This window comes from Aquarana catesbeiana, linkage group LG06 (genome assembly GCF_042186555.1).
Source record: "Aquarana catesbeiana isolate 2022-GZ linkage group LG06, ASM4218655v1, whole genome shotgun sequence".
NCBI lineage: Eukaryota > Metazoa > Chordata > Amphibia > Anura > Ranidae > Aquarana > Aquarana catesbeiana.
This window is the reverse complement of record NC_133329.1, coordinates 70,920,852-70,946,808: the sequence shown is the minus strand read 5'-3', so window position 1 is coordinate 70,946,808 and position 25,957 is coordinate 70,920,852. Positions and strand designations below refer to the sequence as shown.

Here is a 25,957-nt window from a genome sequence, read left to right as displayed (position 1 = left end):
CAAAACACTAAGCACACATAACTGCAGCGTTCGCAGAGTCAGGCCTGATCCCTGCGATCGCTAACAGTTTTTTGGTAGCGTTTTGATACAGTCGCTGACAGTCAGGAGCTTTTTTGCCTGTGAGTCTCAAAATGGCAAATAGAAGGTACACTAGTGAAGAGGCCTATACGTTTCTGAGTATGACAGATAGTGAAGAGGAAGTCACTCATCTGTCAAGTTCAGGCTCAGAATACGATCCTGTAGAGGACAGCGGCTCCATGACAGATAGCTCTGACGACAGAGTTGTGGTCCCTGCTAAGGTCAGGCGTACCAGACCCCGAACTTCTTCTGTCCTTGAAGTGCAAGAACCGCAGGGCTCTCGTATGGAGCAGAGAAGTACTAGCGCCGCTACTCCTTCTGGTGAACTGGCAAGCACCAGCGGCCTAGTACACCCTGGTCGTACATCCAGCACTGCAGTATCACGTGGTGACGTGGCGAGTCCCATAAGTGCAGTTCAAGCTGGCGAGGTGGCAAGCACTAGTAGTGTCCCGCTGCCACCAAGAAGACAAAGACAGGCCCGTCGTGCCCATAGTGCCCTTCCTGCTGCATTGGCCAATCCGAATTGGGGACCCACCACTTCTGCAGCACCCGTACTTCCCCCTTTCACTGGCCAACCCGGAATTCAGGTGGAAACAGTTGACTTTACGCCACTGGATTTTTATTCACTGTTTTTCACCGAAGATCTCTATAGATCTATTGTGGACCAAAGCAATTTATACGCTGGTCAACACATCGCCGCTAATTCCCAGTCCTCCCTTGCCAGAGATTGGAGACCAATTACGGTCTCCGAATTTAAGACCTTTCTGGGCCTTTCCCTCCTCATGGGGTTGAATAAAAACAGTAAGTTGCGGTCATATTGGTCCACTGACCCAATTTACCATTCACCCTTGTTCTCTGCTTCCATGGCCAGGGCACGATACAAGCAAATTTTGCGGTTCATGCACTTCAACGACAATGAACTCTATCGTCCTCGTGGAGACCCTGCATACGATCGGCTCTACAAAATTCGGCCCCTCGTAAACCACTTCAACCAACGTTTTGCAGACTTGTTTACCCCCCATCAAGTTGTCTGCGTTGATGAGTCCCTGATTAAGTTTTCTGGCCGCTTGTCATTCAAGCAGTACCTTCCCAGCAAGCGTGCCAGATACGGGGTCAAGATGTATAAGCTCTGTGACAGGGCCACAGGCTATACATGTAGATTTATGGTTTACGAGGGCAAAGATAGTCACGTAGAGCCGACAAACTGCCCTGACTACATAGGAAGCGCTGGCAAGATAGTGTGGGACTTGGTGTCACCCTTATTCGGAAAGGGGTAACACTTGTACGTGGACAATTATTATACGAGCGTGCCACTTTTTAGTCACTTGTTTGATCAGCAGATTGGAGCATGTGGCACCGTGCGACCTAATCGCCGGGGCTTTCCCCAGCGGCTTGTAGATTCCCGTCTTAGGCTGGGGGAGAGAGCCTGCTTGAAGTATAATAATTTGCTCGCTATGAAGTGGAGGGATAAGAAGAATGTTTTCGTTCTCACCTCCCTTCATGCACACACGACGACCCAAATTCCTACGGCGACTGGTGTTGTGGAGAAACCCCTCTGTGTCCACGAATACAACCTTAATATGGGAGGGGTGGACCTCAACGACCAGTTGTTGGCGCCGTACCTAGTTGCCCGTAAGGCCAGACGCTGGTACAAAAAAGTGTCTGTTTATTTTTTTCAATTGGCTTTGCTGAATGCTCATGTGCTATACAGAGCTTCAGGACAGACTGGATCCTTCCTTAAATTCCAGGAAGAGATCGTCAGAGCCCTTCTGTTTCCAGACGGTGCTCCACCTCACCTTCCCCAACCAAATGCAGTAAGCCGGCTGCATGAGCGGCATTTTCTTTATGCCATCCCGAGTACCCCTACCCAACGAGCCCCCCAAAAAAGATGTCATGTCTGCAGCAAGCGCGGATTTAGGCGTGACACCTTATTGTCCCTGTCCTGGCAATCCTGGTCTTTGCATGGGTGAATGCTTTGAACGCTACCATACATTAGTTGAGTATTAGCGTAGGGTTCAGCACTGCACAGACTAGGCACACTAACACAGGGTCTCCCAAGATGCCATTGCATTTTGAGAGACCCAAACCTGGAACGAGTTACAAAAGTTAAAAGTTACTAAAAAAAAGTGTAAAAAAAAATAAATAAAAAAAAAATAAAAAAAATAAAAACACAAAAAAAAATATAAAATAAAAAAAACAAAAATAGTTGTTGTTTTATTGTTCTCTCTCTCTCTATTGTTCTTCTCTTTTTTACTCTATTCTATTCTGCAATGTTTTATTGTTATTATGTTTTACCATGTCTGCTTTTCAGATTTTTTATACTTTACCGTTAACTGTGTTTTGTTGGTAACCATTTTATTGTTTTCAGGTACGCCATTCAGTTGCAGCGCGGATTTATTTATCTTGACAGCAACAGCGTTTGCTCCCACGATATATAAAGCCGTGACTCCAGCGCTGTCGGAGGTGATTTCACCACCACAGTTACATACTTCAGCATATATGCCGAAGCGTGGGGGCAGCAGTGGGTGGAGGAGCAATTTGCTCCTGCCTTTTGCGGGAGGATGCCCCCATGCTTCGGCATATATATATTTTAGGCACAGGTTGCGTTAAATGTTTTATTTTTTACTATGTTTTTTTTTTTTGTATTTGCTTTGCAGGTATGGTAAGTCTTACTGTTATACTGTAATGTTACTTTGTTTTATTGTTAACCATCATTTGCTTAGCAGGTACGCCATTCAGTTGCAGCGCGGATTTATTTATCTTGACAGCAACAGCGTTTGCTCCCATGATATATAAAGCTGTGACTCCAGCGCTGTCGGAGGTGATTTCACCACCACAGTTACATAATTCAGCATATATGCCGAAGCGTGGGGGCAGCAGTGGGTGGAGGAGCAATTTGCTCCTGCCTTTTGCGGGAGGATGCCCCCATGCTTCGGCATATATAAATGGTGCATGTATGCCCATCATTAGAAGTGGGTGGATGAAGGGAGGTATTCTAATGGTGGGCATACCCACCGATCAATATCTTTTTTTTCGTTCAGCCCACAGGCTGCATGAAAAAAAAGTTTACAATATATGCCTAACAAGGACCAGCAACGTACTGGTATGTTGCTGGACTTTGAGTGGTTATACCAGAATGATGCCTGCAGGTTTAGGTATCATCTTGGTATCATTCTTTTCAGCCAGCGGTCGGCTTTCATGTAAAAGAAATCCTAGTGGCTAATTAGCCTCTAGACTGCTTTTGCAAGCAGTGGGAGGGAATGCCCCCCACTCCGCCACCGTCTTCCATGTTTTTCTCTGGCTTTCCTGTCCCAACAGGGAACCTGAAAATGCAGCCGGTGATTCAGCCAGCTGACCATAGAGCTGATCAGAGACCAGAATGGCTCCAAACATCTCTATGGCCTAAGAAACCGGAAGCTACGAGCATTTCATGACTTAGATTTCGCCGATTGTAAACAGCGCCATTGGGAAATTGGGAAAGCATTTTATCACACCGATCTTGGTGTGGTCAGATGCTTTGAGGGCAGAGGAGAGATCTAGGGTCTAATAGAGCCCAATTTAAAAAAAAAAGAGTACCTGTCACTACCTATTGCTATCATAGGGGGATATTTACATTCCCTGAGATAACAATAAAATTAATAAAAAAAAAATAAAAATGAAAGGAACAGTTTAAAAATAAGATAAAAAAGCAAAAAAATAATAAAGAAAAAAAAAAAAAAAAAAAAAAAAAGCACCCCTGTCCCCCCCCTGCTCTCGCGCAAAGGCGAACGCAAGCGTCGGTCTGGCGTCAAATGTAAACAGCAATTGCACCATGCATGTGAGGTATCACCGCGAAGGACAGAATGAGGGCAGTAATTTTAGCAGTAGACCTCCTCTGTAAATCTAAAGTGGTAACCTGTAAAGGCTTTTAAAGGCTTTTAAAAATGTATTTATTTTGTCGCCGCTGCGCGTTTGTGCGCAATTTTAAAGCATGTCATGTTTGGTATCCATGTACTCGGCCTAAGATCATCTTTTTTATTTCATCAAAAATTTGGGCAATATAGTGTGTTTTAGTGCATTAAAATTTAAAAAAGTGTGTTTTTTCCCCAAAAAATGCGTTTGAAAAATCGCTGCGCAAATACTGTGTGAAAAAAAAATATGAAACACCCACCATTTTAATCTGTAGGGCATTTGCTTTAAAAAAAATATATAATGTTTGGGGGGTTCAAAGTAATTTTCTTGCAAAAAAAAAAATATTTTTTCATGTAATCAAAAAGTGTCAGAAAGGGCTTTGTCTTCAAGTGGTTAGAAGAGTGGGTGATGTGTGACATAAGCTTCTAAATGTTGTGCATAAAATGCCAGGACAGTTCAAACCCCCCAAATGACCCCATTTTGGAAAGTAGACACCCCAAGCTATTTGCTGAGAGGCATGTCGAGTCCATGGAATATTTTATATTGTGACACAAGTTGCGGGAAAGAGACAAATCTTTTTTTTTTTTTTTTTGCACAAAGATGTCACTAAATGATATATTGCTCAAACATGCCATGGGAATATGTGAAATTACACCCCAAAATACATTCTGTTGCTTCTCCTGAGTATGGGGATACCACATGTGTGGGACTTTGTGGGAGCCTAGCCGCGCACGGGACCCCGAAAACCAAACCCCGCCTTCAGGCTTTCTAAGGGCGTAAATTTTTTATTTCACTCTTCACTGCCTAGCACAGTTTCGGAGGCCATGGAATGCCCAGATGGCACAACCCCCCCCCCAAATGACCCCATTTTGGAAAATAGACACCCCAAGCTATTTGCTGAGAGGTATAGTGAGTATTTTGCAGACCTCACTTTTTGTCACAAACTTTCGAAAATTGAAAAAAGAAAAAAAAAATACATTTTTCTTGTCTTTCTTCATTTTCAAAAACAAATGAGAGCTGCAAAATACTCACCATGCCTCTCAGCAAATAGCTTGGGGTGTCTACTTTCCAAAATGGGGTCATTTGGGGGGGGTTTGTGCCATCTTGGCATTTTATGGCCTTCAAAACTGTGATAGGTAGTGAGGAGTGGAATCACAACTTAACGCCCTTAGAAATCCTGAAGCCGGTGCTTGGTTTTCGGGGCCCCGTATGCGGCTAGGCTCCCAAAAAGTCCCACACATGTGGTATCCCCATACTCAGGAGAAGCAGCAGAATATATTTTGGGGTGTAATTCCACATATGCCCATGGCATGTTTGAGCAATATATCATTTAGTGACAACTTTGTGCAAAAAAAAAAAAAAAAATTGTCACATTCCCGCAACTTGTGTCAAAATATAAAATATTCCATGGACTCAACATGCCTCTCAGCAAATAGCTTGGGTGTCTACTTTCCAAAATGGGGTCATTTGGGGGGGTTTTGTGCCATCTTGGCATTTTATGGCTTTCAAAACTGTGATAGGAAGTGAGGAGTGAAATCAAAAATTTATGCCCTTAGAAATCCTGAAGGCGGTGCTTGGTTTTCGGGGCCCCGTACGCGGCTAGGCTCCCAAAAAGTCCTAAACATGTGGTATCCCCATACTCAGGAGAAGCAGCAGAATGTATTTTGGGGTGTAATTCCACATATGCCCATGGCATGTTTGAGCAATATATCATTTAGTGACAACTTTGTGCAAAAAAAAAAAAAAAGGTGTTACTTTCCCGCAACTTGTGTCAAAATATAAAATATTCCATGGACTCAACATGCCTCTCAGCAAATAGTTTGGGGTGTCTACTTTCCAAAATGGGGTCATTTGGGGGGGTTTTGTGCCATCTTGGCATTTTATGGCCTTCAAAACTGTGATAGGTAGTGAGGAGTGAAATCACAACATTACGCCCTTAGAAATCCTGAAGGCGGTGCTTGGTTTTCGGGGCCCCGTATGCGGCTAGGCTCCCAAAAAGTCCCACACATGTGGTATCCCCATACTCAGGAGAAGCAGCTAAATGTATTTTGGGGTGCAATTCCACATATGCCCATGGCCTGTGTGAGCAATATATCATTTAGTGACAACTTTTTGTAAATATATATATTTTTTTTGTCATTATTCAATCACTTGGGACAAAAAAATAAATATTCAATGGGTTCAACATGCCTCTCAGCAATTTCCTTGGGGTGTCTACTTTCCAAAATGGGGTCATTTGGGGGGGTTTTGTACTGCCCTGCCATTTTAGCACCTCAAGAAATGACATGGCAGTCATAAACTAAAAGCTGTGTAAATTCCAGAAAATGTACCCTAGTTTGTAGACGCTATAACTTTTGCGCAAACCAATAAATATACGCTTATTGACTTTTTTTTTTACCAAAGACATGTGGCCGAATACATTTTGGCCTAAATGTATGACTAAAATTGAGTTTATTGGATTTTTTTTATAACAAAAAGTAGAAAATATCATTTTTTTTCAAAATTTTCGGTCTTTTTCCTTTTATAGCGCGAAAAATAAAAACGGCAGAGGTGATCAAATGCCATCAAAAGAAAGCTCTATTTGTGGGAAGAAAAGGACGTAAATTTAGTTTGGGTACAGCATTGCATGACCGAGCAATTAAAAGTTAAAGCGACGCAGTGCCAAATTGGAAAAAGACCTCTGGTCCTTAGGCAGCATAATGGTCCGGGGCTCAAGTGGTTAAAAATTCGCTCTTTTTACTTTTTTTAACAAAAAATAAAAACCGCAGAGGTGATCAAATGCCACCAAAAGAAAGCTCTATTTGTGGGGAAAAAATGATAAAAATTTCATTTGGGTACAGTGTTGCATGACCGCGCAATTGTCATTCAAAGTGCGTCAGCGCTGAAAGCTGAAAATTGATCTGGATAGGAGGGGGGTTTAAGTGCCCTGTAAGCAAGTGGTTAAACTATCATTCATCTCTCCTCTCTGCTTGCTATGATCATTGACAGTACTGTTTTGAATGTAATCCTGGTTGACTTCATTAACTCCATCTTTTCTGCCACATGTTAAATTCTGCTGCAATACAAGACAACACTTATACTCCAGCAAAGGAACTGCTGTATGAACTTGTAGCATAATTTATTTATCAACCAATCAGTTAGTAGTAATGGTGTGAAGTAACCTCTAGCAACCAATCAGTGAGCTGTAATGATGTGCAGTAAGGGGCAAAGAAAATCTTTGCCCGGGCTCCAATCAATATTAAAGATGGCCCTGTCTGTCAGCACAAATAAAATCTGGCCCATAAACAAACTGGCTCTATATTTACCATCCCAGTGAACTGTTTCTTAAAATGCCACCATTTCAGTGCTCCTTGGCAGCTACAGGTATTCCTCATGTTCATGCATAGGTGTGTGCAGTATATTACATTAGGGTGTGCATCCCAAAGCTCAAACAAACATGCCTTTCTCTGCAGCCTTAGCTGCCTGGGGCAGTGAATGAATGAGAAGCGCTCTGTTCTGAGTGGCTTCCTGTTTATTCACAAACTGAAGCATAGTAAACACAGTTTACTATGCTTCAGTTATGAATAAACACAGTGAGTGGGTGTGTTCACTGTGTTCATTTAGAAAAGGAAAGGCCTGGGACATATTTACTAGCCCCTTCCCCTCCTCTCCAAACTGAAACATCCCCCCACAGAAGCTGGGAAGAAATGAGGGAAGCCAGCAGCACTGTGGATGGGGCAACATGGGGGAAGCCCGGGCACTAGGGGGTATCTGCACTGCATATAGTGATTAGGGTGTGCCCAGGCACACCCCCTGCACATGCCTATGTGTTCATGTCTGTGAATACCTGACCCTACCTGGTGATAGAGTCACTTAAATCATAATACTACAAAATTACTTTATAATGACCCAAATGTTGTTTCACTGCAACCACACTGCAGGGTTTCTATAAAATATATTGGCATTGCTCACCTTTGACCCTTATTGGTCCTGTACTTCTCTGCATGATAGTACTTGCACATGAAGATTCCACTCTGCAGATGTATTCTGATCCATCATCTGACATCTGGACATCGAACAAAGTCAGGGTTGCTATGTAGGTGTTTTGGTCTACAGATGTTTCATCTCTTTCTGGAGATTCTTTCATCTTTAAAAATTTTAGTTTATCTTCCGACTTTTGAAGCCACAAAACTGTGTGTGACACATAATTGTAGATTTTGCATTCCAGTTTGGCAGGCTCTCCTTCAGTCAGTTCTGGTACCATTATTTCTCCGATTACTGGATCGGGAAGCTCTTCTGTAGAAGTTTAGACTCAATGTCAGTGTATGGAGTAACACACACAAAAAAAAAAAGACTGCAACATTCCCGACCTAGGTCTGCAGTCACGGGGAATATATATATATATATATATATATATATATATATATATACACACACACATACACAAAGCCTTATATGTGATTAACATAGATCTATATTTAAGAATATTAAAAAACAGGGCTACATCCACAGGGCTGCTGATAAGGCAGTACAGCCAGCCCTCCTGAACCGGACCCAGGCCCCATCAGTTCGAAAGTGGAGCCCAGGCATTTGCCAAGCAGGAGGGGCGGCTGTCCTGCCTTATTGCTCCTTTTGCAGTTCCCGCTGCCAGCTTCTTTCCCCCGTCTCTCTCGGGCATTGTTGATGGAGGGGGATCGATATCTGCACCTCCATCCCCCTGCTGTCCTGGGCCCCCTGTGGTCCCCCCCCTTTCCCTCCTCTCATCTCCCACCAGCAGCTGCTGCTGCAGGCACACAGGCGGATTGGTTTATGGATGGAGAGCAGGAGGCCGATAAATATGGCCTATTTACTGGCCCATCCTCTCCTGAATGAACACAGTGAGTGATCGGTACGGTTTCACTCCTGTGTCCATTTATTACTGAAGCATAGTAAACTGTGTGAATGAACAGGAAGCTGCTCAGGACAGAGCACTTCCCATTCATTCACCTTCCAGTGCAGCTAAGGCTGCACAGGAACAAATTGAGAAATGTAAATCCTCAATTCCTTTCTCTGTCTGAAAAGCGAGACATTAGGGGTCTGTTTAGAACCCTGATATTTCACCAAAGTCCCCCAACAGGGCTGTTAAAAAAAAATGTAAAAAACATAAATAAATAAAAACAAAATCTAAAATAAAAATAAAATTTGAAAAAAAAAAAACAAACAAACAATGTAAAAAAAAAAAAAAAAATGTAAAAAAAAAAAAAAAAAAATTTGAAAAAATAAATAAAGAAAATTAAAATGGTATATTGCCTCGGCCTCCTCACCTCCTGCTTTAGCCCCGTGCTTTGCACATGGTTGTGAGGCACTTGAAGAGCAGTGCTTTTCCAACAGGAGTATAATTTCTGCCATTACTATGAAGCATAGCATTGCAGCCATGGCTTGTATACCCCTAGCCACTGCCTCTGTTGCTAGCAGGGGTAGCGGCTGGTGGGTGGTAAAAGCGCAGCTCAATGATGGGGTTTTACTGCCCCACAACCTCACATGTGAATGAGACCTGACGACACATTCACACAGTTACAAAGGCCGTGTGAATGAATGGGTTGTTCACGTGGCTGGAGCCACCTGTTACTCTAAGGGCACTTTCACACTGAGGCGCTGGGGCGTCGGTGGTAAAGCGCCGCTATTTTTAAAATATTGTCGCTTTACGGTCATTTTAGCGGCGCTTTTTGGCCGCTATCGGGGTGCTTTTAACCCCCACTAGCGGCCAAAAAAGGGTTAAAAGTGCCCGCAAAGCGATTTGCAAAGCGCTTTGCAAAGCGCATTGATTTCAATGGGCAGGGACGCTTTAGGAGCGGTGTGTACAAAAGGCGCCTCAAAGATGCTGCTTGCAGGACTTTTTTTAGCGTCCTGCAAGCACACCTCTCCAGTGTGAAAGTCCTCGGGCTTTCACACTGGAGTGACAGGAGAGGCGCCTTAACAGGGTTATTTTTTGCACTATAGCGCCTGTTAAGCGCCTCATTGTGAAAGTAGCCTAAGGTGACACATCAGCTGTGCGAACACAGCCACAGGTCCTAACTTGACAGGTGTGTGTGAGAGGTTCTGAATGCACACTGTCTGTGTTTGGTGCCGTACACCTGCACCCAGATGCCTGTGAAATTATGACCTGCAGCTGTATTGATACAGATGCTGAACCCCTATCGCATAGCAGCTCCAGGTGGCTCCAACCACATAAACAAATTACTTAGACCCCTTTCACACTGAGTCGCTTTACAGGCATTATAGCGCTAAAAATAGCACCTGTAGAGCGCCTCGCCTTTCACTCCAATGTGAAAGCCAAGTGCTTTCACACTGGAGCAGTGCACTGGCAGGTCGCTCAAAAAAGTCCTGCAAGCAGCATCTTTGAGGCGCTGTATACAGTGCTCCTAAAGCGCCTCTGCCCATTGAAATCAATGGGCAGCCCAGCCGAAGCGCCGCTTTTAACCCCTTTTTCGGCCGTTAGTGGGGTTAAAAGCGCCCTGCTATCGGCCGAAAAGGGCAGCAAAAATGACGGTAAAGTGCTGCTAAGAATAGCGGTGCTTTACCGCCAACGTCGGCGCTGCTCAGTGTGAAAGGGGAGAACAGGGCGGGACTTTGAATGAGACATGCAGTCAACAGAGGTGGGTGCAGAAAGCCAGCATGTTTAATGTAAATCATGATTAAAAATTCATACAGTAAGATACATGATAAAACAGCAAAATTCATATATATACAAATAGGAACATGACCATTGGGCCCCTTTTTTTCATTTGATCCATCACCTACTGGCTCACATACAGTGCGGTGCTTGTTTTCTGATCTGGATCCGTGAGCCAATCGGCTCACTTCTATGTCCGGGAGCTGCGATGCGTACCGCGGGATCTCCCCTCTCCCCATTGGAGCGGGTGGATATTTCCGCGCTATGCATCGACGCCACGTCATACACGCCATGGGTGTGACGCTCTTGAGAGTGTCATCACGTTGGTACTGTTTTTCCATCCACGGTCTATGAGAGGGATCTCTGACGCCCATGGCAAATGACATGTCGTCTTGGCAACAGCGCCGTTCCCTCTGCTGACACGTTTACGTGGCGTTAGGCGGGGTTGGACGTGCGGGCCCCCTTTTAATGGCCCCACCTGTGGTGGTTTGTCCACGCTGTTGGCTCCATTTTAATCATCTAGTTGGCTTGCACCATAAGCAAATTCTGGCTACCTTAAGTCATACATCAGGTAACTAAGGCAGTTATATGCATATATTTGCATTATTCTGTTCTCGTTTAAGTACAGATACTGTCTATTGACAACCATACTATATATCTATATTTTTCTACATATTTTTTATATTTTTACATTTTTAGAAACCATTCAAGACTTTTGTAGCCATCATTAACAATCTGTTTTACATGAGCTACCAGTGTTCGGACGGCTCTCCTCAGGCTATGGGGCCATTTTTGGTAGGCCGGCTTGTGCCACACTTTGCCACAGCTCCCGGACAAGACACCCCTAGGGGAGCCTCCAGCTCTCAAGACTGCATCTTCACATGGCGGTTGTGAGCACTATTCATAGTATTTTTCCCACTACATCTTTTCCCTTGGTGCATCTTCCCCCTTAAGGCAGTGACCTAGACACTTCTCATTGTCTTTCTTTCAGATCAAAGACAATGCTGCTCCTGATGAGTGGATTAATATACTTCACGAAACGCGTAGAGCCTTAGTACATGCAATGCTGAAACCGATTGTTTGTTTTCATGTATTTTTTCATTTGTATGGACATTTACATTGTTATCACAAAGTTCAAGCCAATAAGAAGTTTCTCAGTAAATGTAGCATAAGGGTCTACTTACTGTCATGCAATTCATGTTCCTATTTGTATATATATGAATTTTGCTGTTTTATCATGTATCTTACTGTATGAATTTTTAATCATGATTTACATTAAACATGCTGCCTTTCTGCACCCACCTCTATTGACTACATGTCTCATTCAAAGTCCCGCCCCGTTCTCCCCTTTTGTTCAAGAAACCGGGATGGAGGCACCCGCCTCATTTAAAGTCCCAAATGTTCCTTTGTTTTCCTGCTCAGTGTGAAAGTGCCCTAATTCACACTGTACAGGCCACAGTACCCATGTGAACAAGTCTCAAGACCTCAAGAGCTTTATTTATTAACTCAACACAGTTTTACCTTTTAGATTTAGCAGGATATGCGTTGTGTTTGTGTCCACTAATAATATTCATTTTAGTGTATTTTTAACAAAATTATAATTTGATATTTTTGGAGGGGGCTGTCAGATAGGCTGCATGGGGCCCTATAATTTCTAACAGCAGCACTGTACATCCAATACCATACTTACCAACTGTCACGAATTTCCCGGGACATTCCCAGGATTTAAACCCTTTTCCTGGATTTAGCCATTCCCGGGAAATGTCCGGGAAATTCTTATTTTACCGAATTTTTTTTTCGCTGCCGCCGCCTCCGCCGCTAGAGGTCTGTGGCCATCTGTCTGTAATCTGATGTGGGAAGGGGCGGGGGTGGGCGGCGCCGCAGCTCAATTGCTATTGGCAGCCACCCGGCTATTTTGTCCCATCATCTTTAGTAATGGCGGCAGAGAGAGGCTCCACTGCTGGGAAAGCCTGATGTAAGGAAAGGAGGGGCTCTATTGGGGGATGCCAGGTGTATGGGGGGACTCTGCTGGCAATGCCTGATGTAAGGGGGACTCCGCTGGCAATGTCTGATGTAAGGGGGGACTCCGCTGGCAATGTCTGATGTAAGGGGGGACTCCGCTGGCAATGTCTGATGTAAGGGGGGACTCCGCTGGCAATGTCTGATGTAAGGGGGGACTCCGCTGGCAATGTCTGATGTAAGGAGGGACTCCGTTGGCAATGTCTGATGTAAGGGGGGACACCGCTGGCAATATCAGATGTAAGGGGGGACTCCGCTGGCAATGTCTGATGTAAGGGGGGACTCCGCTGGGGACACCTGATGGCATCTGGTGGCACGACGTGGCTAGTGACACGCTCAGGGCTTCCACTGATTCAGCATTATGGTGAGTTAAATAATTTCATTCTATATTACAATGTAATAATAGAAATAATGCACTTCAATCATCCTGACACCATAACAACCATGGTATCGGGATGATTGAAGCACTAACACCAGGTGTTTGGAGTATCTTTATCTGCTGATTGTTAAACTTTCTGGAATACAGATATTTCTACTGTTGTGTAGGATCTGGGCCTGCTGTCCCTTCATCCCCCTTTCTTTCTCTCTTTCTTTCTCTCCCTCTTTCTTTCTTTCTCCCTCCATCCCTCATTCATCTCATACCACACCCTTTCCGAGCCATGCCCGTTTAAGACACGCCCACTATTCCGTTCAAACCACGCCCATTTTTCGCTCTGACGCGCGCCACATTTTTCTAGTACAGTATGCCTTGCCTACAAAAGAATGCCACGCCCCCTAATTATAGCAAGGCTCCGCCTACATGCAAAAAAGTGTCCCGAATTTTTTTTTTGCAATGTTGGCAACTATGCAATACATAAGCAAATATATTTATAATTTACACAACCTAGTCATAAAAACAAACTAAAATAAATTAAGAACACTAAATTGTGCACCACGCTAAGTCTGTAAAAAAAAAAAAATCATGGACATACAGTATCTCACAAAAGTGAGTACACCCCTCACATATTTGTAAATAATTTATTATATCTTTTCATGTGACAACACTGAAGAAATGACACTTTGCTACAATGTAAAGTAGTGAGTATACAGCTTGTATGTAGCATCCTCTACCAATAGGTAGGTGCTAGTGAGAGTTATTTTACTAGGGTTTGTCAGCACAGGCAAATTTAGACAGGCCTATGCTGCATGCTAGGCCTGTCTGTTTTGATCTGGGGGCTGGGAGTGGTCAGAGTAGCAGTGGGTGTGACCACCTGTGCTCTAGTCCTGGGGCACCTCCCCTGTTTCCAGAGAGAAGATTCTGGAAGAGGGACTGGAGCTGGAGTGGCAGGCAGCTCATGTGGGAGCCCTGACCAATCCCCAATGGTATTGGCAGGGGGCCGGCCTCCTATATAAGCTGAGGTGATATGCCACTCAGGGGCCAGAAGTCGGCTGAGTGAAGTGAGGAATGGATTGCTAGGCAGCAGCAGGAGGACACCCCCATCTGGGGGGGTGTACTGATCGCAGGAGGAGGCCCAGGGAGAGCTGTGAAGGAACTTTGCCTCTACACGGTCATTGGCAATATCTCTGCCACCACGCGGTCGGTGGCGGGGAACTCCTGGAGCAGAGGGGCAGGTGAAGCTGTCGGCAACGCATGGTCCGGTCAAATTCCTCATCATGGACTCAGGGCTGTGAGAGGTCAGTGAGTGTTACGACAGTGGAGGGCTGGATGTGCCAGAAAATCTGTGGGGGAACTTTGCTTCTACACGGTCATTAGCAGAGTCTTTATCAGTCACAGGGTGAATGATGAGGAGTCCTGGATCAGAGAAGAGACTGTGGGGATCTGTGTCAAATCGATGCGGCCTGAGGGCACAGGATTTGTAAGTTGGGCTGGCTGGGAACAGTAGTCCACCATCAAAAGACATGCTTTTAAACTACTAGGCCTCCGGGGAGAGGTACTGCAGACCTCAGGCCTAGTAGCAGTGAGCAGCCAGAGCCTTATTAGGGGCTTATTCAGAGTGAGTCTTTACTATTTAAAAGAAGATGTGGCATAACCTTGACTCAGTAACTACAAGTCTGTGCAGGAGGAAACAAGTTTTGGCAGGAGGTGAAAGAGTTCTAAGACCATCATTTTTACACGGTCAAAAGTGATGTCTCCATCCTTCACACAGTGATAGATGGAGAATTCTTAGAAGGGATAGTCTGCGGAAGTTGAGCAGATGAGGAGCAACAGTCTGCATGGAGATCCAGGAGGAGATTCATGCTCAGTTAAATATGCGTTTAAATATTAAAGTATGATGGCAATGATATGTTCTATGGGCATCCCATACAGGGCCGGACTGGGAATAAAAACCAGCCCTGGAAATAATTTCATACCAGCCCAATAGCATTTGTATACAAGCCCAACCGCATAACGTCGTTATTTTCTTGTTCACAAAAGGGAAAACCATGCATTTTAAAGCACATTTGAAGAGTGTATTATATATAGATAAGAGAGAAATGGAATTTACAAACAGCAGCATTTTTTTACTGGCAAACATCACGCCATCTACTGGCACATTTTTTACTGACACTGCAAAAAAAAAAAAGTGCCGTAAATGGCAGGTTTCAGTGCAAATATCAATATTTAAGCTATAAACTGCTATTAGCAATGTGTTAAGTTAAACAAAAATCAAAAACCATATTTCTCCATTTACATGAAGGTCAGATTAATATAACCCAACACAGAGTTCCCCCATATATCAGGAGGATTCCCCTTTACAGTGCAAAGGGAACATTGCAGATCATGATCTAAGCAGGAACTCTGATATAAAAGGGGGGCACTGGTGACCAGAGACCCCACTTATATCAGAGTCCACTGCATTCCCCTTTACATCAGAGTTCTCACTTACATCAGGGTCTGCAGCATTGCCCTTTACATCAGAGTTCTCACTTACATCAGGGTCTGCAGCATTGCCCTTTACATCAGAGTTCTCACTTACATCAGGGTCTGCAGCATTGCCCTTTACATCAGAGTTCTCACTTACATCAGGGTCTGCAGCATTGCCCTTTACTTCAGAGTTCTCACTTACATCAGGGTCTGCAGCATTCCCCTTTACATCAGAGTTCCCCCTTGCACTGTAAGGTGGAATCCTGCAGACTATGATGTAAAGGGGAACTCTGGGAATGTGGGGAGAACTCTGGTGACCAGAGACCACCTTCCGCAGAAAGAAAACACTAAGGTACGGGGGTTTACTGATATAAGGGGGAAATCTATATATCAGTGCACCCTTACAATATTGTATTGACCCCCCCCCTCTCAGGCTGGCCTGGCAGCGCTGTCACTGACCTCCTCTCAGGTGCTCAGGGCTCAGTCAGTCGGCTCCAGCTCGGTGGCTCTGGTTTTATCCCATAGTTTCCTCTCCACAGTCCATACATGTCTGACTTCTCCCATGACCCCCATCCCTGCGGCACTCCCAATCTTGACTCCTCTCCAGACTGCAGGCGTGATATAAGACAAGAGATGGTCAGAGGCTGCGGATGGTACAGGGGAGGTTAGAGGCTGCGGATGGTACAGGGGAGGTCAGAGGCTGTGGATGGTACAGGGGAGGTCAGAGGCTGCGGATGGTACAGGGGAGGTCAGAGGCTGCGGATGGTACAGGGGAGGTCAGAGGCTGCGGATGGAATGGTACAGGGGAGGTCAGAGGCTGCGGATGGTACAGGGGAGGTCAGAGGCTGCGGATGGTACAGGGGAGGTCAGAGGCTGCGGATGGTGCAGGGGAGGTCAGAGGCTGCAGAGGGGAAGGCAGGGGAGGTCAGAGGCTACAGAGGGGTCGACAGAGGAAGTCAGAGGCTGCAGAGGGGACAACAGGAGAGGTCAGAGGCTGCGGGGGGTGACAGGAGGTCAGAGTCTGCGGTGGGGACAGGAGGTCAGAGGCTGCGGGGGGGACAGGAGGTCAGAGGCTGCGGGGGGGACAGGAGGTCAGAGGCTGCGGGGGGTGCGAAGAGGAGGTCAGAAGCTGTGGGGGGTGTGAACAGGAGGTCAGAGGCTGCGGGGGGGTGGGTGCGAACAGGAAGTCAGAGGCTGCGGGGGGGGACAGGAGGTCAGAGGCTGCGGGGGGGGGGACAGGAGGTCAGAGGTTGTGGGGGGGACAGGAGGTCAGAGGCTGCGGGGGGGACAGGAGGTCAGAGGCTGCGGGGGGCGACAGGAGGTCAGAGGCTGCGGGGGGGACAGGAGGTCAGAGGCTGCGGGGGGGACAGGAGGTCAGAGGCTGCGGGGGGGACAGGAGGTCAGAGGCTGCGGGGGGTGCGAACAGGAGGTCAGAGGCTGTGGGGGGTGTGAACAGGAGGTCAGAGGCTGCGGGGGGGTGGTTGCGAACAGGAAGTCAGAGGCTGCGGGGGGGGACAGGAGGTCAGAGGCTGTTGGGGGGGCAGGAGATCAGAGGCTGCGGGGGGGACAGGAGGTCAGAGGCTGCGGGGGGGATAGGTGGTCAGAGGCTGCAGGGTGGGGGATAAGTGGTCAGAGGCTGCGGGGGGGCAGGAGGTCAGAGACTGCGGGGGGTGCAGGAGGTCAGAGACTGCGGGGGGGACAGGAGGTCAGAGGCTGCTGGGGGGGACAGGTGGATAGAGGCTGTGTGGGGGACAGGTGGTCAGAGGCTGCAGGGGGGACAGGAGGTCAGAGGCTGCGGGGGGGACAGGAGGTCAGAGGCTGCGGGGGGGTCAGGAGGTCAGAGGCTGCGGGGAGGTCAGAGGCTGCGGGGGGGACAGGAGGTCAGAGGCTGCGGGGGGGGGACAGGAGGTCAGAGGCTGTGGGGGGGGACAGGAGGTCAGAGGCTGCGGGGGGGGACAGGAGGTCAGAGGCTGCGGGGGGGGACAGGAGGTCAGAGGCTGCGGGGGGGCGACAGGAGGTCAGAGGCTGCGGGGGGAGACAGGAGGTCAGAGGCTGCGGGGGGGCGACAGGAGGTCACAGGCTGCGGGGGGGCGACAGAAGGTCACAGGCTGCGGGGGGAAAGGAGGTCAGAGGCTGCGGGGGGGACAGGAGGTCAGAGGCTGCGGGGGGGACAGGAGGTCAGAGGCTGCAGGGGGGACAGGAGGTCAGAGGCTGCAGGGGGGACAGGAGGTCAGAGGCTGCAGGGGGGGGACAGGAGGTCAGAGGCTGCGGGGGGGCGACAGGAGGTCAGAGGCTGCAGGGGGGACAGGAGGTCAGAGGCTGCGGGGGGGAACAGGAGGTCAGAGGCTGCAGGGGGGGACAGGAGGTCAGAGGCTGCGGGGGTGGGGGGGGACAGGAGGTCAGAGGCTGCGGGGGGTGGGTGCGAACAGGAAGTCAGGGGCTGCAGGGGGGAAACAGGTGGTCAGAGGCTGCAGGGGGGGCAGGTGGTCAGAGGCTGCAGGGGGGGCAGGAGGTCAGAGGCTGCAGGGGGGGCAGGAGGTCAGAGGCTGCAGGGGGGGCAGGAGGTCAGAGGCTGCGGGGGGGACAGGAGGTCAGAGGCTGCGGGGGGGACAGGAGGTCAGAGGCTGCAGGGTGGGGGACAGGTGGTCAGAGGCTGCAGGGGGGACAGGAGGTCAGAGGCTGCGGGGGGGACAGGAGGTCAGAGGCTGCGGGGGGGCAGGAGGTCAGAGGCTGCGGGGGGGACAGGAGGTCAGAGGCTGCAGGGGGGACAGGAGGTCAGAGGCTGCAGGGGGGACAGGAGGTCAGAGGCTGCAGGGGGGACAGGAGGTCAGAGGCTGCAGGGTGGGGGACAGGTGGTCAGAGGCTGCAGGGGGGACAGGAGGTCAGAGGCTGCGGGGGGGGGGCAGGAGGTCAGAGGCAGCGGGGGGGCAGGAGGTCAGAGGCTGCAGGGGGGGACAGCAGGTCAGAGGCTGCGGGGGGGACAGGAGGTCAGAGGCTGCGGGGGGGACAGGAGGTCAGAGGCTGCGGGGGGGGCAGGAGGTCAGAGGCTGCAGGGGGCACAGGTGGTCAGAGGCTGCGGGGGGGGACAGGAGGTCAGAGGCTGCGGGGGGACAGGAGGTCAGAGGCTGCGGGGGGTGGGTGCGAACAGGAAGTCAGAGGCTGCAGGGGGGGGAACAGGTGGTCAGAGACTGCAGGGGGGGCAGGAGGTCAGATGCTGCAGGGGGGGCAGGAGGTCAGAGGCTGCAGGGGGGAAAGGAGGTCAGAGGCTGCAGGGGGGAAAGGAGGTCAGAGGCTGCGGGGGGGCAGGAGGTCAGAGGCTGCGGGGGGGCAGGAGGTCAGAGGCTGCGGGGGGGACAGGAGGTCAGAGGCTGTGGGGGGGGACAGGAGGTCAGAGGCTGCGGGGGGGACAGGAGGTCAGAGGCTGCGGGGGGGGACAGGAGGTCAGAGGCTGCGGGGGGGGGACAGGAGGTCAGAGGCTGCAGGGGGGACAGGAGGTCAGAGGCTGCAGGGGGACAGGAGGTCAGAGGCTGCGGGGGGACAGGAGGTCAGAGGCTGCGGGGGGGCAGGAGGTCAGAGGCTACGGGGGGGGACAGGGGTCAGAGGCTGCCGGGGGGGGACAGGAGGTCAGAGGCTGCGGGGGGGGACAGGAGGTCAGAGGCTGCAGGGGGGACAGGAGGTCAGAGGCTGCTGGGGGGGACAGGAGGTCAGAGGCTGTGGGGGGGGACAGGAGGTCAGAGGCTGCGGTGGGGGACAGGAGGTCAGAGGCTGCGGGGGGGAACAGGAGGTCAGAGGCTGCAGGGTGGGGGACAGGTGGTCAGAGGCTGGGGGGGGCAGGAGGTCAGAGGCTGCAGGGGGGGACAGGAGGTCAGAGGCTGCAGGAGGGGACAGGAGGTCAGAGGCTGCAGGGGGGGGACAGGAGGTCAGAGGCTGCTGGGGGGGACAGGTGGTCAGAGGCTGTGGGGGGGGACAGGAGGTCAGAGGCTGCAGGGGGGGACAGGAGGTCAGAGGCTGCAGGGGGCAGGAGGTCAGAGGCTGCAGGGGGGGCAGGAGGTCAGAGGCTGCAGGGGGGGAACAGGAGGTCAGAGGCTGCAGGGGGGGGACAGGAGGTCAGAGGCTGCAGGGGGGGGACAGGAGATCGGAGGCTGCAGGCGGGGGACAGGAGGTCAGAGGCTGCAGGGGGGGGCAGGAGGTCAGAGGCTGCAGGGGGGGGCAGGAGGTCAGAGACTGCGGGGGGGACAGTATGTCAGAGGCTGCGGGGGGGACGTAGGAAGAGGCACACGCCACCACACGAGTCCTCACTGAATGCTGTAACCGCTTTACTTTTAAAAATGGCGCCATCGTGTCACTGCGCATGCGCCCGCATTTCCGAAAATTGCCGAGCGTGTACGGGCTTTCCCAAGCACGGCTAGCTTCGGAACAGCGCTGGCGCCTGCGTAGTTGCATGACGGCCCAGCCCCGCAGCCATATTTCTTTCAGGCGCCGCTGCCCTCACAGCGGCCCCTGGGGTAGCCAGACAGCCGGCCCACCAGGAGATTTCCTGGTTTCCCGGTGGGCCAGTCTGACCCTGATCCCATATTCCTAATCCCTATCCAAGTTGTACCCCCCAATAAAACAACAAAAACAAAACCAGCAAAAGACTGTTCATTGTCTCTGGAAGTGATGTATGAAGTCTGGCAGCGGGGTGAATTGGTGGATTGTTTGTTATTAGCGGCAACTACATCGCTACATGTATAACAGTGTAAATTTGCTGTCCCCTTAAAATAACGCAACACACAGCAATTAATGTCTAAACTGCTGGCAACAAAAGTTAGTACACCCCTAAGTGAAAATGTCCAAATTGGACCCAATTAGCCATGTTCCCTCCTCTGAGTCATGTGACTCGTTAGTATTACAAGGACTCAGGGGGGCAGGTATGTTAAATTTGGTGTTATCGCTCTCACTCTCTCATACTGGTCACTGGAAGTTCAACATGGCACCTCATGGCAAAGAACTCTCTGAGGATCAAAAAATGAATTGTTGCTCTACATAAAGATGGCCTAGGCCAGTGATGGCGAACCTTGGCACCCCAGATGTTTTGGAACTACATTTCCCATGATGCTCATACACTGCAGAGTGCATAAGCATCATGGGAAATGTAGTTTCAAAACATCTGGGGTGCCAAGGTTCGCCATCACTGGCCTAGGCTATAAGATTGCCAAGACCCTGAAACTGAGCTGCAGCACATGGCCAAGACTATACAGTGGTTTAACAGGACAGGTTCCACTCAGAACAGGCTTCATCATGGTCGACAAGCATCATATCCAGAGGTTGTCTTTGGGAAATAGATGTATGATTCCTGCAGAGGTTGAAGGGGTGGGGCGGTCAGCCTGTCAGTGCTCAGACCATACGCCGCACACTGCATCAAGTCGGTCTGCATGGCTGTCATCCCAGAAGGAAGCCTCTTCTAAGTATGATGCACAAGAAAGCCCGTAAACAGTTTGCTGAAGACGAGCAGACTAAGGACATGGATTACTGGAACCATGTCCCATGGTCTGATGAGACCAAGATAAACTTATTCAGTTCAGATGGTGTAAGCATGTGTGGCGGCAACCAGGTGAGGAGTACAAAGACAAGTGTGTCTTGCCTACAGTCAAGCATGGTGGTAGGAGAGCCTTGGTCTGGCGCTGCATGAGTGCTGCCAGCACTGGGGAGCTACTTTCTTCAGGCTCTAATTATGTACTAAGTCTTAAAACCTTTAACCACTTCCCACCCGGCCACTGCACATATACGACCAGGTGGGAGCTCCCTCCTTCTGACTGGACGTTCCCGAACGTCCTTCAGAAGGAGCGGGAACACGCGGGCGCGCTCCCGCGCAACCGCGCAATCCCGATGCGCGCGTGTCACTCGGACACGCCGCATCTCGGAGCGGCAGGAGGGCAATGTGATTTGCCCTCCTGATCCGCACGATGGCTGTGTGTAATCACAGCCATCGTATAGTAAACAAGGGGGAGGGGGTGGCAGTTGACAGGAGATCGCGCCGCCACGTGCCCACGCAGCAGCGCAATCCCGATCTGCCTGTGCCCCCCAGAGACAGCACAACACAGGAGGGCCCTGTGATTGGCCCTCCTGATCACATGACGACTGTGTCCAATCACAGTCATCATGTAATGTAAATAGAGAGCGTAGTAACTGCTCTCATCTCTTCCTCTCCTCACACAGAGCCTGTCAGTGAGGAGAGGAAGAGAGATCTGTGCTGCAGCCGGGAGATCAGTGAGTTATATAGCTGTTTGTCTGCTGTTTACCCACTAATCACCCAGCTAGTGTCCCCAAAACACAGTGTCCCCAAAACAGTGAAAACACCTGTCAGTGAACATCTGCCGTCAACAACTGGCACATCTGTCCGCCAACAGCGGGCACATCTGTCCGCCAACAGCGGGCACATCAGCCCGTCATCAGGCACATCTGCCCGCCAGTCATCAGGCACATCTGCCCGCCAGTCATCAGCCACATCTGCCCGCCTGCCATCAGGCACATCTGCCCACCTGCCATTAGGCACGTCTGCCCGCCAGTCATCAGGCACATCTGCCTGCCAGTCATCAGGCACATCTGCCCACCGGTCATCAGGCACATCTGCCGCCCGCCATCAGGCACATCTGCCGTCCGCCATCTGACACCGTCAACAGCTAACACATCAGCCCGTCATCAGCTGACACATCAGCCCGTCATCAGCTGACACATCAGCCCCTCATCAGCTGGCACATCAGCCCGTCATCAGCTGGCACATCAGCCCGTCATCAGCTGGCACATCAACCCGTCAACAGCTGACACATCAGCCGCCCACCATCATCAGGCACATCTGCCCACCAGGCATCAGGCATATCTGCCACCCGCCATCTGCCCACGATCAGGCACATCTGCCCGCCAACATCAGGCACATCTAGCCACCCACCATCTGGCACAGCCGCCCACCATCTGGCACATCTGCCGCTTGCCATCTGACACATCTGCCCGCCAACATGAAAAAAAGGTCTTACAGCGCAGAGGAGGCTCTCCAAATACTCCAGAGTATGCCGGACGAGAGTAGCGGGGAATTCTCTCCGTCAGACTCGGATAGCGACTATGAGCCTGTGGAAAGCAGTGGCTCCGAGTTGGAAACAGAGGAAGATAGAATCCTGACAAGGAGAATCAGGAGAAATGAGCAGGAGGAGACATTCACCAGCAGCGCAGCACTCCAGGGCATCCACCAGCAGGCATCCACCAGCAGCGCAGCACTCCAGGATGATATGCAGGCATCCACCAGCAGCCCAGCACTCCAGGATGATATGCAGGCATCCACCAGTAGCGCAGCACTCCAGGGCATCCACCAGCAGGCATCCACCAGCAGCGCAGTACTCCGGGATAGGCAGGCATCCACCAGCAGTTCTGCAACCTTCCTAGAAGATAGGCCACATGCTAGCAACGGATCCCATCAACGAGGCTGTGCCCATACTAACCTCCCAGATGTTCTACTGTATCCAACATGGCTGCCCGATACATCAGTAGAACCTGTAATACCCCTTTTCACAGCCCAGCCAGGCCCTCAGATGCAGACGGAAAATGTAACCCCACTTTATTATTTTCATTTATTTTTTACCAATGATCTCCTAACCTACATTTTGGAGCAATGTAATCTATATGCCAGCCAACATATAGCCAACAACCCCAGTTCCTCATATGCCCGTCCTTTTGTTTGGAAACCCCTCACTGTAGAAGAATTTAAAATTTTCCTTGGCCTAACCCTCAACATGGGGCTGACAAAAAAAATGAACTCCATTCCTACTGGTCTACCCAACCTATCCACCACATGCCGGTCTATTCGTCATTGATGCCCAGAACCCGTTATGAGATGATCATGAGATTTTTACACTTCAATAACAATGCCCAATGCCTCCCTCAAAATCATCCCAGTTACGATAAGTTATTCAAAATTCGGCCCCTAATCAATTTTTTTTGCGCCAGCTTCAAGAAGATGTTTACCCCTGATAGAAACATATGTGTGGATGAATCCCTAGTGCACTTCACCGGAAGACTGGGAATAAAACAATATCTCCCCAGTAAAAGAGCCAGACGTGAGGTAAAATTTTATAAGGCGTGTGACAGGGCCACGGGTTACACATGATTTTATCATTTATGAGGTAAAAGACAGACAGCTAAACCCCCCTGGATGCCCTACCTACATGGGAACAAGTGGCAAAATTGTCTGGCAGCTGATCCAACCATTACTTGGGAAAGGTTACCACCTTTATGTAGACAATTTCTACACTAGTCTCCCACTTTTCCTACATTTGTACCTATAGAACACTGTGGCCTGTGGGACAGCACAGACCAACCGCAACGGCTTCCCACAAAGATTGGTCGCCAAGAAATTGAAGCAGGGTGAAATGGCCAGTATGCGGACTGAAGAAGTACTAGCGGTGAAGTGGAGAGATAAAAAAAGAGATGTCTACATCCTTTCAACAATACATGATGACACCTTGGTGGAACTTCAGAGAAGAGGAGGCCCCATACAGAAGCCAAAATGTGTGCATGAGTACAACCTATACATGGGGGGGGGGGTGGATATGAACGACCAGATGATGCAGCCCTACTTGGCCACCAGGAAATCACTATTTTGGTACAAGAAAGTCGCCATTTATTTGATGCAACTTGCCCTATTTAATTCCTATATCATTTTTTCTAAGTGCACCCAAAGTTCCCTACCCTATCTAAAATTCCAAGAAGACGTTGTCACAGCCCTTCTCTATCCCCAAGGCCAAGCCCCTCAACTAATTCGCTCCGATTCGTTAGCCAGACTCCATGAAGGGCACTTTCCCGAAATCCTCCCTCTTACCCAAACAGGTCGCAAACCCCCCAAAAAAGTTGTGTATGTGCAAGTAGAGGAATTCGCCGTGACACCCGATACTACTGTCCCCAATGTCCCTCCCAGCCAGGCCTCTGTATTGGAACGTGCTATCGGAGCTATCATACTTCACTACACTATTAGTACAGTGAAGATGATTTTTTTCCACTATCTGCCATTTCTGTGAATGACCCGGACTGTTAACGACTATGCCTCTGCCAAACATGTTTCTGTCTTCAACGTAAATTGACCCGGACTGTTAACGACTATGCCTCTGCCAAACATCTTTCTGCCTTCAACGTGAATTGACTCGGACTGTTAAATGACCATGCTTTTTGCCTGCCTCCTGAACTGATCATTTGCCCTGCCACTGTACAGCACAGGGGTCTCACATATGTGAAGGGCTCCAGAAAAGGTTTTTCCGAGTGGAGAAAACATTTTTCTCCGGGTTTTTAGTTTTCTCGGATTAGGGTCTGGAGACTCGGAGGCTTCGTAGAGATTTGGGTGAGAAGAAGCCTCTACCCCTGTCCTCAGGTCTTACCTGACCAAGGCCCAATGTACAAAGTGCTACCTGCTGCCACCTGAACTGGTCATGCCTCTGCCTGCCACCTGAACTGGCCATGCCTTTGCCTGCCACATGACCTTGCCATGCCTTTGCCTGCCACCTGGACTGGCCATGCTTATGCCTGTTACCTGAACTGCCTGCTAAACCTTTGACTGTACTGAACCATGTTCATACTTTTCCATATCTGTCTGCTGCCTGGACAATTCCTGGACATTTCCTTTGGCTGTCTGGACAAATGCTTTGGCTGCTCTGGAATGGTATTCCTGCCTGCTAAAACCACAGGTAAGCTTTTTTTTTCAGCAGAATGTATTTTGGGGTGTAACATGCTATGTGTTAGAAGCCTGGAGGTGCTACTTGCATGTTGGGCCTCTGTATGTGGCCAGGTAGTGGAAAAGTCTCACACATGGGGTATCGCCATACTCAGGACGAGTAGCAGAATGTATTTTGGGGTGTCATTTTGGCTATGTACATGCTATGTGTAAGAAATTGAAAACTTTGTAAGAAAAAATTTTTTTTCATTTTCTTTCCACATTTTCCAAAAACTTGTGGAAAGAAATGACATGTTCAAAAGACTCATTATGCCTCATAGAATATACATTGGGTTGTTTTCTTTCCAAACTGGGGTCATTTTGTGGGTAATTCCATTGTCCTGGTGCTCCAGGGCCTTCAAAAATGTGATAGGAACTCAGGAATAGGGATGAGCTTCGAGTTCGAGTCGAACTCATGTTCAACTCGAACATTGGCTGTTCGCAAGTTCGCCGAACAGCGAACAATTTGGATGAAGGAAGATAGAAGAACCAGAAGAACCAGAAGATGAAGGAAGATAGAAGAAAGAAGAAGTATTTAAATAAAGGAATTGTCAAAAACTGTCTCTTGTCATTTTTAACATTTTTGACAGTTTTTTAGTGAAATGGTAGGGGTACTTTTGTACCCCCTTACCATTTCACACAGGGGGGGGGCCGGGATCTGGGGGTCCCCTTGTTAAAGGGGGCTTCCAGATTCCGATAAGCCCCCCGCCCGCAGACCCCCACAACCACCGGCCAGGGTTGTGGGGATGAGGCCCTTGTCCTC

At 49.3% G+C, this 25,957-nt stretch overlaps 1 protein-coding gene across 1 annotated transcript in view; it reads right to left on the bottom strand.

Moving 5' to 3' along the window:
- LOC141147621 (uncharacterized) overlaps positions 1–25,957 on the bottom strand; it is a 205,277-nt gene that overhangs the window by 75,286 nt on the left and 104,034 nt on the right. The window contains exon 8 of the mRNA XM_073634852.1: positions 7,921–8,244. Within this exon, the coding sequence (XP_073490953.1) occupies positions 7,921–8,244 (324 nt within the window). The remainder of the gene's footprint in view (positions 1–7,920; positions 8,245–25,957) is intronic.